Genomic DNA, 13425 nt, shown 5'->3' with positions numbered 1-13425 from the left:
CGTTTTGCAGGGAACACACTTCCACAGCCAGCAGGTTGCAGAACAGGCTTTCTGAGAGTTCATGGAAGCCCAAGGCAGGGATTTGTATGCTATTTTTTCCCCACAAGATGGCGTGGGAGACTGTTTGCACAAGCACACACGGATAGACATGAATCACAGTCACACGGGATTCGAACTCGGGAACACACACACTCACTCACGTGAGTGAGTGCCTTACACGATGAGCCACCGCCTGGCTCTGTATGCTATTTGGGTAAACACACTTAGTTCTTGTTGGCAAAAACATGTTGATTGTAATGGCTGCCAGTTTGATTAATGAAGGTATGTTTGAGCCTGGTTATAATGATTTAAAGCTCACGATCTGAAACTGAAATTTCTTTTTCAACAAGCTAAACACATTGAAGAGAGGAGATTGGAGGAGACTAGAGGAAACCAATTAAGACGTTGTCACAGTAACCCCAAGCAAGAGGTGGTGGCAGCAGCTTGCGTGAGGACTAGAGCAATATGCAACTTTTCCTGGGGAGAATAAAACATCTCCTCGCCCAGGTAGGGCATCAATGACAGATCAAAGAAAGAATTCCGCCCAAGCCTAGCTTGGTGAGCAAGTGATTTTATTGGGGTTTCTTAGGCACACTGGGGGGACTAAAAGACTCCTGTATCATCGAAAAGCCCTCCCAGGGGTGAGAGATGACTCACAAAAGCTGCACCCCCAGAAGCCTATGTCCAGCTGTGTCCAGCTCAGCCAGAGTCTGCACTCTCTGGCAGTTGCCTACTGCATTTACGGTCTCATGGAAGCAGGTCAATGAGATGGCCCAGGGGATGAGGGATGTGCTTCTAAGCCTGAAGACAAGAATTGAATCCTCGAGACCCATATGGTGGGGTGGAAGGAGAGAACCAATCCTTTCAAGCTGTCCTCTGACCACTACTCGTGCTGTGATACAGGCACCTGCCAAATAAATACAATGTTGTAAGAACCTCCTGACTTGGCCTTGTGGATCTTTTAATTTTCCAAATCTCTTGAATTTTGGGAGTTTCCCTAGCTTTCTGAGCCTTAGGAGCCTCTGTCCTTCTGGGAGGCAGTGTTTGAATTCATACAAAATAGCTAAAGGCAAGAATGAAGAAAGATAAGCAAGCTAGATCCACAGAAAGTGATACCCGGTGAACGAGCTGAAGTAGGCTCCACGCTCGTGGCTTATTGAGTTGGTGACTTGTTGAGACAAGAAAGGACATACTTTAGGGGTGGAAGAGATGGCCAGTTCCATTTTGGATATGTAAGTGTTGACATGCGCATGGACATCCCAGAAAATATACTGAGTGGATCGTGTGAGTGACAGAATTGAGACATGGTTGATGCCCGCTAGTAAAAATTATTCTTTTATTTTTTTTTAAAAAAAACTATGCTAGTATTTTATTAATCCTTAAAAATTATTCTTATCATTAAGGTAGAGAGTATTTGTTTGCTCTTTGTTGAAAGTGAATAAAACATAAAACCCAAGGCTAGACTCTAGAAACACACGTGTGTAAGAACAGCAAATGGCCAAATCCCCTTTCTCTGATCTGTTTCACACAGGCAAAAAAACCCCACAAAAACCAACCAAACAACCCCCCCCCCAAAAAAAACCCTGAACATCATACATGCTGGGGAGATACAGTGCACTGCTCCGTACAAATGCTCAGCATCTTTATTTGGTGTCTTTATGAAATTTTGGGAGTGTCAACACCGGCCTTTAAAAGGCCCACTGTACTTTCTCTTGCAGCCACAACTCCTTGAGCAAACCAAACGACTGTCCCAGAACTTGCCTGTGGACCTCTTTGATGAGCACATAGACCCCTTCCACCGGCAGAGGGCGCTGAGTGCCGTCAGCATCTTGACCATCACCATGCAGGGTGAGTTCCCCACTGGAGTTCTTTGTGTCCCCCCAGAAGCCCTCCATAGAGGGGGCTTCTTGGGAACCATCCCACTGTGCCATGGAGCGAAGAGAGACTCCTCGTGTCCCAGGAGCCCCTCAGTGGAGTGACTTGAGTGGATGGCCTTCCTAGGAGTTAGCCCCTCCCCGTGGGTCCCTGGGTGGGAACTGACCTTCCTGGGACTTATGCCCCTCCCTGTGGGTCCCTGGGTGGGAACTGACCTTCCTGGGAGTTAGCCCTTCCTCGTGGGTCCCTGAGTGGGAACTAGCTAGAGAGCATAGACGGGCAGACTGGGCAGCCTTCGAAGATCAGAATGACAACTGTCAGCCAAAAAAGAGCACTCAAGACCTTGCCAGGAAGTGGCAGTTGTTGGCTAAGTCAGAGCCAGGAACCTGGTGTTGGCCAGAGAAGACCTTATGGTTGAGCCAGGACCCTCTGATTAACAGTGGAGCCCCAGGCAAGGGACCAACGCTCAAGACCATGAAAAGCTGGGAATATGTGGGCCCTTTAGACTTCTGAATTATTACCTGAACTTACTTGGCTTTTGTGAGTTCCTGAAATGGAACCCAACAAATCAGGGGTGCAGGCAGCTAAGGGGCTGAGCTTAAGTAGCTGCCAGAATGCCTGAATTTGTTCCTTTTTTTTTTTCATTTTGGCAACAAAATAACCAAACAAAAGCCGCCTAAGGAAGAAAGGGAGGAAGATTTATTTGAGATCACAGTTTGAAAAGCTCCATCATGATGGGGTGGGCATGGAGGCAGAAATGAGAGGTGACTGGTCACATTGTGGCTATAGTCAACAGGGAGAGAGAGGGAGGAAGGGAGGGAGGGGGAGAGAGTGGGAAGGAGGGAGCAAGAGAAGGGAAGAAAGAAGAAGAGAGGGAGGGAGAGGAGGAGGGAAGGGGAGAGAGAGAGAGAGAGAGAGAGAGAGAGAGAGAGAGAGAAGATTGCTTGTGTTCTTGCTTTTTTTGTTTAATTCAAACCTTCCCATGAAACAGTGCTTTTTCTTTTAAGGTAGGTCTTCCCACTTCTGTTAATCTAGGGAATTTCCTCACAGACATGCCCAGAGGTTCGTCCCCTTGGTATTTCTAGATCCTGTCAAACTGACAGTCGACATTAACCATCACATAACCATCCATTGTCCCCACCCATTTCTTCTCCTGAACTCTGGCCACCCCTGTAGAACCATAGTCCCCACCAAGTCCTCTCTTAAGAAAGCAGAGCCTGTGCTACCTCTATCTCTCGCAGCCTCATGGCCAATCTGTGTTGCTCTCTCTGCATCTGTGTCAGATACACTTGACTTTGCGGCCTGTTAGCCGTGTGCAGAGATGTGTGTCTCCTCTGTGCCGTGCTCGGCAGGAAAGCCTGTGTGACTGGCTACGTGTCACAAAAATCCCGGGGAAGAGGGAAGTGGGGGCGCACGGAGGCAGAGAGCAGCCAGGCTGGCTCAGAGCAAACACCTTCCCCACCTTTCCATTCTCTTCCAGAACAAGAAAAATCCCAGGAGCCTTGTCTCCCATGTGGGAAAAACTTGGCATCCAAGTACCTGGTGTGGGACTGTAGCCCTCAGTGGCTGTGCATCAAGAAGGTCCTGAGGACCGTGATGACGGACCCCTTCACTGAGCTGGCTATCACCATCTGCATCATCGTCAATACCGTCTTCCTGGCCATGGAGCATCACGACATGGACGACACGTTTATAAATCTGCTAAAAATAGGAAACTGGGTAATCTCAGGCTCTTGGAAAGCATCAGAAGCTTGAATCTTAACTCTGTCCAGTTGCAAACTGGGTAATCTCAGGCTCTTGGAAAGCATCAGAAGCTTGAATCTTAACTCTGTCCAAGTGCAGACACTTTCAGTAACCATAACCCAGACTGCAACCTTGGTTCCTGTAAAGGAATAAAGGAAAAGGTGGCGTTGGATCAGAGATTTGCGCAGCTTGCCTCTGGTTTTTCATGGGCCTTAGTTTAACCTTCTGGCATGTTAAGGTCTCTGTAGTCATGTAGAAGCCATGGTAGACAATCCTGAAAATAACGTTCTGTGTGTTTGAGAAAACTCAGAAGATGCTGACCAGGGCTGGGGATGTGGCTCAGTTGGCAGAGTGCCTGCCTAGCCTTTATGAAGCCCTGGGCTTAGTCCTCAGCGCCACATAAATTAGGTGTGGTGATGCATGCCTGTGATCCCAGCCCTCAGAAGGTAGAGGCAGGGGAATCATATGTTCAAGGTTATCCTCAGTCCCATAGTAAATTCAGTGCTAGCCTGGGCTATGTGAGACTCTGTCTCACAACAATACCCCCCCCCCAGAAAAGAAAAGTGAACCATCTCCAGAGACCCACAGTAATAACCTCCGTGCTCTCCTGTGTTTCTGGGGACACCGTTGTCTTAAAACAATGTGGCTTTGATCCATAGGTAAATTCTCAGGGAAGAAGAACCAGGCAGATATGGGAGGGTCATGCTCCTGAGAGAGTGTATCATTGCTTGGTGGGGGAGTGGGGTGGGGACTTCCTGAGTATGTGTCACTGGTTCTTACTGAACAGACTGAGTCTCAGTTAAAATGGAAAATTGAAGATAGGGAGGAAGCCGAACTTTGAACAATTGCTAGGTTCCTGTGGGAGGCATCTTCTTTTCCTCAAGGGAAAATGAGTCTCTCAGAGATATCAGATACAACACACAATTAGTCAGTGGCTGCTTTACTCTAATTAGCTAATGGATTAATGGATTGAAAAATCTTACCAGAATATCCAATCTTCTCCTCGTAAAATTTCATGTTTCTAGCTGAAAAAGCAACACGTTCTTTTAGATTCTTAAAATAAGGAAACTCTCCCACTTTATGTATTTTCCTGGGGTGGGGCTAGCAAGAGAGAGCACGAGGAAAGGAGAGGCGGTGAAGGAGGGGGTGAACAAGAAAGCATGCATGTGCCAAAATGTCACCGTTGAACCCACTGCTTTGTATGATGACTTAAGACTTTAATAAAAGTGGTTTAAGGCAGAAATGTGGCTGGAGGTAGAATATGGGTCTTGCCCGACTTTCAGCGCCTCCTCGTGGGCTGCAGCTACCGTCATGTAGTGAGGTGCCTGCCGCTGTGTGCCTGGTCCCTGGACCTTGGCTTGGCTCCAGCCACCATGCTGATTTAACGATTTCTTCCCAACTGCTGTGGTTCGCTCATCCCATCCTTAAGCAGGAGTCTCCTCTGTCCCATTGCAGGTTTTCACTGGAATTTTCGTAGCGGAAATGTGTCTAAAGATCATCGCGCTGGACCCGTACCACTACTTCCGCCACGGCTGGAACGTCTTCGACAGCATTGTCGCCCTTCTGAGTCTCGCTGACGTCCTTTACACCAACCTGTCCGACAAGAACAGCCGCTCGAATCGCTCCTTCTTGGCTTCCTTCAGGGTGGTAAGGCGCTTCCTTCTGTTTTAAATTTACTTTTATTGCGTCCGTGTGTGGGTGCACGCAGTGGCTCAGGAATGGAGGTCAAAGGGCAGCTTGCAGGAGTTGGTGATGCCCCCCCACCCTGTGCATCCTGGGGCCCAAATTCAGGCCTGAAGACTCTGCAGGAAGTGCATTTATCCACTGAGCCATTTCACCTGGGTCCTTCTCCTCCCCTCCCCTCCCCTTACCCTGCCTTCTCCTTCCCTCTCCTCCCCTCCTCTCTCCTTTCCCTTTCTCCTTTCTGTACCTTCCCACTTCTCCTCCTTATTTTCCCCCCCTCTTCTTTCTTTTTGAGACAGGGCCTCACTAGGTAGCCCTGGAACTCACCCTATAGACCCTCCTGGCTGTGAATTCCTATAGAGCGCTTGCCTTTGCCTCCCAAGCCCTGAGGCTAAAGGTGCACGGCTATACCTGGCCCTGGCTCCTCTTTCTTGATTCATCATGTAACAACATTCTGAATAAAAAAAAATTTGGGTGGGGTCAACAGCTATTTTGGACTAATTCATCTCACCTTAATTCCAGGACAAAATTTGCATATATACTCACCTCCCTGGGTAACCCAGGCTGGCTTCAAATTCCCAATCTTTCCAAGGTCGGGATTACAGGTGTGTGCCACCATACCCAGCTAGTTGAGGTTGATTTCTTAAAAACAATTTCAGAAAGTTTAGTATGTGTACGTGTATCTGAATGCGCACCGCATGTGCGCAGGTGCCTGGGGAGGCCAGAAGACGAGGTCAGATCTGGACGCTAGCACCCAGTGAGGGTGCCGGGATCTGGACTACAGGTCTGGGTTCTCGACTAGAACAGCAAGAGTTCTTGACTGCTGAGCCATATTTCCAGCCCCAGAACAAGGTATCTGCTATTTTATATAAAAATATAAGGCTGGTGAGATTGCTCAGGTAGGGTAAAAGTCTTGCTGCCAAGCCCGAAGACTCGAGATCGATCCTTGGGCCCCACATGGCAGAAGGGGAACTGATTCCTGCGAGCTGTACTTTGACCTTTGTTCTAGTTTTGGACTCCTACTGTGACGCGACACTCTGGCCCAAAGTTACTTGGGTGAGTAAAGGGTTTATTGGCTTATACTTCCAGGTCATAGTTCATCATTGAGGGAAGTTAGGGCAGGAACTCACTCACAAAAAAGGAATCAGAACAGAACGAACCATGGAGCCATGGAGGGATGCTACTTACTGGCTGTCTAACTCATATACACACACACACACAAATATATACACATATTATATATACAGCACAATCCCACACGTGTAGGGGTGGTGATGCCCACCATGGACTCATCAACCAAGACAATATCCCTCAGGGTTTGAGCTGACATGGACAGCCCTTCAACTGAGATTTCCCCAAACAACAGTCATCATATGTATATGTTTCTCTCTCCACAAATAAATGAATAAATATAATTTTTAAAAGATTTAAATAAGTAGCTAAAGAGATGGCTTTGTAGTTAGGAGTACTTCCTGTTCTTCCAGAGGACCCACGTTCAATTCCCAGCACCCACATGGTTCACAACTGTCTGTAACTCCAGTCCAAGGGAACCTGACTCTCCTAGTCTCCTCCATTGCTAAACATGTGCGCTACACACACAGGCAAAGCACCCATACATATAAAATAAAAAGATAAAAGAAGAGATTTAAATTAAAAAATAGTGTGTTAGCTAGGAGGATGGTGACTTTGTCCCAGGTGAGTGTGACCAGTTTTGAAAGTCCTAAAGGCCATAACTGAGGAATGCCACCTGCTTTCTGGATAAGCTCCCTGATGTGCGAGCATAGCCCTGGGTGTGTGAGCATAGTCCCAGATGTACGAGCATAACTCTCCTTCCCTTTTTGTTTGTTGTCTGTCTTCACAGCTGAGGGTCTTCAAGTTAGCCAAATCCTGGCCCACATTAAACACTCTCATTAAGATCATCGGCCACTCGGTGGGTGCGCTTGGAAACCTGACCGTGGTCCTGACCATTGTGGTCTTCATTTTCTCCGTGGTTGGCATGCAGCTTTTCGGCACAAAGTTCAACAAGACCGTCTCTACCGGCCAGGAGCAGCGCACGCGGCGCTGGCACATGGGCGATTTCTATCACTCCTTCCTGGTGGTGTTCCGCATCCTCTGCGGGGAGTGGATCGAGAACATGTGGGAATGCATGCAGGGCATGGACGGCTCTCCGCTGTGTGTCATTGTCTTCGTGCTGATCATGGTGGTGGGAAAGCTCGTGGTGAGTCCCCGGCTTCCTTTCCATCCTTTTTGTCATCCTCCTACTCAACTCAGTAACCCATCAAGTCCGGTGTGCACTGCTCATATTCTTGGCTGTGTGGCCTTCCCCTGAAGTGTGGTTAATTTACCAGGAACAACACTATTTTTTTAAACAGTCTTATTTTACATACCATTCCCAGTTCTCTCTCCCTCCCATCTTCCCACTCCCTCCACATTCTCCCCACCCCACTCCCACCCACTCCTCAGAGAGGGTGAGGCCTCCCATGGGTAGTCAACAAAGTCTGTCACATTACTTGAGGCAGAACCAAGGCCCTCCTCCCTGTATCTAGGCTGAGCAAGACATCCCTCCATAGGGACCGGGCTCCAAAGAGCCAGTTCATGCTCTAGGAATAAATATTAGCAGTGGAACCAGTATTTATACCACAAATTGCCCAAGCCACAAAACTGTCACCCACATTCAGAGGATCTAGTTCAGCCAGGAGAAACATTTTTAAAGAAAAGGGATCCTCTCCTGGCAGTCATCAATTACAAATGTCTCCTTGGGTAAGGGCGGGACTTCACGTCCCCTTCCCCTCTCCAGGCTGGGATTTGGTCCAGTTTAGGCTTGAACAGTTTTGTGCATGCTGTCGTAACTGCTGTGAGTTTGCGTGTGCAGCTGCCCTGCTATGGCTCAGTGGTTACGAGCACTGGCTGCTCCTCTGGAGGACTTGGGTTCAATCCTCAGCACCTACATGGCAGCCAATAGTTTTCTGTAACTCAGTTCCAGGGAATGTGACAGCCTCTTCTGGACCCCTCAGGCGTTAAGCAAGCATTTGGTGAACAGACATACATGTATACAAAGCACTCACACACATAAAATATAAAACTGAAAAAAATATCCTTTTGAATTTGGCCTGATAAAGGTACAGGCATGAGAAAAAAACCTCTTTAACACACGGGACATGTGTTGGCATGTAGTTTGCTGGCTATGCCCACAGACACTTTCCTTGATGCTTCTTGTAAGAAATCATGTTCTCTTGGTCAGTGACTGACTAAGCCAATGGTTCTCAACCTTCTTAATGCTGCGACCCTTAAAGACAGTTCCTCATGCTCTGGTGACCCCCAACCATAAATTTATTTTGTTGCTACTTCATAACTGTAATTTTGCTACTGTTATGAATTGTAATATAGATATCTGATATGCAGGATACCTGATACGTGACCCTTGTGAGGGTCGTGACCCACAGGTTGAGGACCTGGGCTAAGGGAAATCCTCATGACTTGATGTGGTGAATAAGATCTAAAGAGATGCGGGGAAAGATGGAGCTGACTTTTCAGTCTTAGAAATATGCACAAGAGGGCGTGAGAAAAGAACTCATGTGGGAAGATCTTGATGTACAAGCTCAAGAGCCTAACTAAATTCCATCCCAGGATGAAGGAAAATGAAAGCCTTGTGTGGTGGCTGGCTCTTCTGTGCCAGTGCTGTGGGAACGTGGAGACAGGCCATCCCTGAGACTCGCTAGTTAGCCATCCTAGCCTACCTGGTGAGCGTCAGAGCAGGGAGAGACATTGTCCCAAAAAACAAAAACAACAGGTAGATGGCTCCAGAGGAACAAGCTCTGAGGTTGATCTCCGGTCTGTACAGCCCTCTCACACAACACACGTACACACACACATATACACACATGCATATACACACATGTATACACCCATACACATGTGTACACACACAGACACACACAGACACACACACAAAATGGTCCTCCCTCTGGGTCTTGTCATAACTCTAATCCCTAGAAGTATTAAGTAACAAAGTGAGCAAATCTGTCTGCAGGTAAAAAAGGCCTTTGTTCTTTCTCCAGAACCTTCTACTGTTGGGCTTCCTTACTGAGGAAGCAGCTTGAGTCTTTTCCTACAGCCAGCAGCTTGGATGTCAGTGAAGAGGCTAATTAGACCCATATTAGGAGGACATGAAGAGATAAGGGCATATAAAGATCCTTGGACTCAAAACTTCAGAACCAAGTAGGGGTCATGGGGCAGATGTAAGGAACTGTCTACACAGATAGCTTTATCCGGAGTGCCTAGCAAATGGTCTGCACAGCTGGTAAGTGAGCCGAGGTTCAGGGGAGTGGACATCACTAATGGGAGGTGGAGGAGAACTTTGAGACAGGATCTGTGGACGGCTGTGATAGTTGAGAAGGTGCAGGGGAAAGGTGAACGAAGGTTCAGGGCAAGGAATTCTGGTGAAGCTGGAGATCTCTGACGAGATCTATGCATACCCTCACAAAACTGCTCAGCAGAGGGCAGCTCACAACCACTGGGAGCCCCTGCCGCAGGTGTTCTGAAGCCTTCTAGGCTCTGTAAGCACCTGTATACACAGCGCGCACACACACACACACACATGAGTAAACAATAAAAGGAGTCTTAAGTTAAAAAATAAGTATATAAATCATAATATATTAATTGTGACATTTACATATATAACTTGGTGTTTTTTCTTATTTTCATGTGTATGAGATATGTCATGAGTGTGTATGCATGTTTACATGTGTGTGGGTACCTGTGTATGCCCAAGTATGTGTATATTGGAGGGAGGTGTGCAGAGGCCCTAAAGTGAGTCAGAAATCATCCTGATCACTCTTCCATCTTGTTCTCTGAGGCCAGATCTCTTAGTCAAGCCCAGAGCACGCAGATATGGCTGTCCTGGCAAGCCAGCTTGCTCGGAGCTTGGCTAGCTGTCTCTGAGCCCGGAATCAGAGGTGTGCTTCCATGCCCACCTGGCACTTACATGGGGCTTTGAACTCTAACCATCTTTCTAATGCACAAGATTTGCCCTGTGGACCTCTTTCCTGGCCCTGTTCCCGCGTTTCTATTATTACCTCTGCCTCAAAAAAAAAAAAAAAAAAAAAAAAAAAGAAAAGAAAAAGAAAAAAAGAAAAAAAAACCTCTTAATCTTGTAGTTTCTTCTCTATTTCATGTCTGACACCCACCCACTCACCTACCCACTCATCCACCCACACTCACACACACTCATCTGCAAAACCTTCAAAGTGGGACCTGCACATGAGAGAGAACACCTGTGTCTGTCTTTCGGTGTCCGGGTTCTCTCGGTATAATGATTTCTGACGCCCCTTTCCTGTGTTTGTGTCCCTTCACTTGCATTTTCCGTGTGTTTTCTCCCTGATCTTTCTTGGTCTTCCTCTTGTCACTGACAGGACAATGTAGGAGAGCTTTGCTGGGAGGGAGGGAAATTCTCATTTGGTGAGATTTGAGCCTTGGGGGGAAGGTTGTTCTAGGAACTCTGAGTGCCTCTTCCTTTGCTAAATTTCCCTTACTACCTACCCCAGGTGCTTAACCTCTTCATTGCCTTGCTGCTCAATTCCTTCAGCAATGAGGAGAGGGACGGGCACCCCGAAGGAGAGACCAGGAAAACCAAAGTGCAGCTGGCTCTGGAGAGGTTCCACCGGGCCTTTTCCTTCGTGGGGCACGCTCTTCAGAATTTCTGTTGTAAGAGATGTCGGAGGCAAAACTCACCGAAGCCAAAAGAGATCCCAGGGAGTTTTGATAGTGAGAACAAAGACATTATTCCCCTGGATACAAAGCCCTGGAAGGAATTTGATGCACAAATGACTTTGGACTCTGGGCACGGCAGGCCTCGCTTGGCCCCACTTGCAGAGGAAGAGGATGACTTTGAATACTTTGGTGAATTCAGAGCCTCACGCATCTCCCAAGCTGGTGCTGAAGTTCAGGTATGGAAGGTCCACACGTCAGATTAGGTGTGGTCGAAACATACAGTTATCATAGGGCACTTGTCACCTGTGTGTCCTAGGTATTGTTCAGGGATAGCTGGCTATAAAATGTATGTGTTCTTTGACACATCAACCTAATCCTAGGCTATGTCCCTGCATGACATGGAATGTCAGAAAATCCCTTCCAGCTTGACTAACTGGCAGCTTGGGTTTTAGTTGATTCCAACATTGTCAAGTTGATAACCAGGAATAGCCATCACACACCATTTTTAGATGTCCTTGTAGGTCACCACAGCAAGCCTTCCAGTTTTATGAATATATTAAATCTCCATTTTGCAGCTGGGGAGGTTACTTAGTGGGTAAGGCGTTTGGACCTGAGTTCAGATCCCCAGCACACACTTTAAAAGAAGCAAACAAAAGCAGGCATGGTCGATAGCGCCCGTGGTGTGGGACAATTGTCTACATTCTGTCAATTATATTTTAAATAAATGCTGATTGGCCAATAGCCAGGCAGGAAGTGTAGGTGGGACAACCAGACAGGAAGTAGAGGCGGGTCAATGAGAACAGGAGAATTCTGGGAAGGAGGAAGCCCATTGCTCTGCAGTTGTGAACCTGTCATAGAAGAAGCAAGATGTGACTGCCTCGCTGAAAAAGTTACTGAGCCATGTGGCTAACATAGATAAGAATAATGGGCTATATAAGTTATAAGAGCTAATAAGAAGCCTGAGCTAATGGGCCAATCAGTTTATAACTAATGTAGACCTCTGAGTGATTTCTTTAGGACATAACGATTGTGGGAACTGGGCAGGTCAGAAGCCCCTGACAACACTCCCATAACTAGAGCACTGTGAAGATGGGGACAGGGGATCCCTCCCCGTTGCAGCCCAGCCAGCCTAGCCAGTTGGTGACTCTGGGTTCAGTAAGAGACTCTGTCTCAAAAATAGGGTGGTAAAAATGATTCAGAAGGACATCAGGTCTCTACACAGACACACACACACACACACACGCACACGCACATGCATGCATGCACACACATACACACAATCTCTATCTCCCCCCACCCACCCACAGGGATATTTTATCTTTGAGTTAATTGGACGGGGTGAGTCTTATTCTGGAACCACACTGTTTTGATTAAGTAACTTTACAATACATTCCTATTTCTGTTGTGTTCAGTAGTTTTCCCGGTCTACTTCCATGTTGAGTTTTTCAGGAGCAGAATTCACTCTCGCTTCATGTCGCATGGATTGTCTAGAGAAATATTAACTCCACTCTGGGCTTCTGTGTGCCAGACCTGTGACGTCCCTCTGGAGACCAAGCAGCCCACCAGCCCAGATGACCAAGGTGTGAACACTGAAGTGTTCTCTGAAGAAGATCCGCATCTAGCCATACAGAGTGCTCGGAAGGTAATATTCCCAGGGTATGGTTGGGAGGAGCACGTGACCCCTCCACACAGCTTCTCCAGAACAGCCTTGTGGGTCAATATCGGAAAGAATGAAGACACCATTGCCAGGGCTGAGTCTCACACAAAGGTGTAAGTCAGGGGCTGTCAGTTTTGCCACACTGACATTTGGGGCAAGACAGCCCATCACTGTGGTGGGCTTTCCTGTGAATTCTAGGGTGACTGCCAGCAACCCATGGCCTCCATTCACTAGATATCAGGAGTATCCTCTTGTTGTGAAAATTTTAAATGTCTCTAGTTTTGGGGAGATGAGCCTGTTGGCAGATTGCCTGCATTGCAAACACAAGGGCCTGAGTTTGATCTCCAAAGGCCTCATGAGAAGCCAGCCATGGCAGTGGATGCTTGTAACCCCTGCGCTATGGAGGCAGAAGTAGGAAAATCCCTGGGGCTCACCAGCAACCAGCCAAACTGTTAGCTCTGGACCAATGAGAGACTCTGTCTCAAAACAAAAACAACACCAACAACAGCAACAAAAAACCTAAGATGCTCAGATCCTGAGAAATAATATCCAAGATTGTACTCTGGCTTGTACACACACACACACACACACACACACACACACACACACACTTTTATTTAAAAAAATTTAACTTGAGGCATGGCCAGAACGCCTCCTACAGGGTTAGGTCAGCCAGAGCCACTGGCCTCACCTATTGGTCTATGAACTGGGAGAGCTGG

The 13425-nt window shown here is 47.4% G+C and overlaps 1 protein-coding gene across 1 annotated transcript in view; it reads left to right on the top strand.

The window, feature by feature from the left end:
* The window catches only part of Scn11a (sodium voltage-gated channel alpha subunit 11), a 73121-nt gene that overhangs the window by 31441 nt on the left and 28255 nt on the right, over positions 1 to 13425 (top strand). The window contains exons 11-16 of the mRNA XM_038322442.1: positions 1758 to 1887; positions 3395 to 3633; positions 5113 to 5304; positions 7202 to 7558; positions 10884 to 11285; positions 12578 to 12691. Of these exons, the coding sequence (XP_038178370.1) occupies positions 1758 to 1887; positions 3395 to 3633; positions 5113 to 5304; positions 7202 to 7558; positions 10884 to 11285; positions 12578 to 12691 (1434 nt within the window). The remainder of the gene's footprint in view (positions 1 to 1757; positions 1888 to 3394; positions 3634 to 5112; positions 5305 to 7201; positions 7559 to 10883; positions 11286 to 12577; positions 12692 to 13425) is intronic.

This window comes from Arvicola amphibius, chromosome 3 (assembly GCF_903992535.2).
Source record: "Arvicola amphibius chromosome 3, mArvAmp1.2, whole genome shotgun sequence".
NCBI classification, from domain to species: domain Eukaryota; kingdom Metazoa; phylum Chordata; class Mammalia; order Rodentia; family Cricetidae; genus Arvicola; species Arvicola amphibius.
The sequence above is the reverse complement of the archived record's forward strand: the minus strand, read 5'-3'. Positions and strand labels throughout refer to the sequence as shown.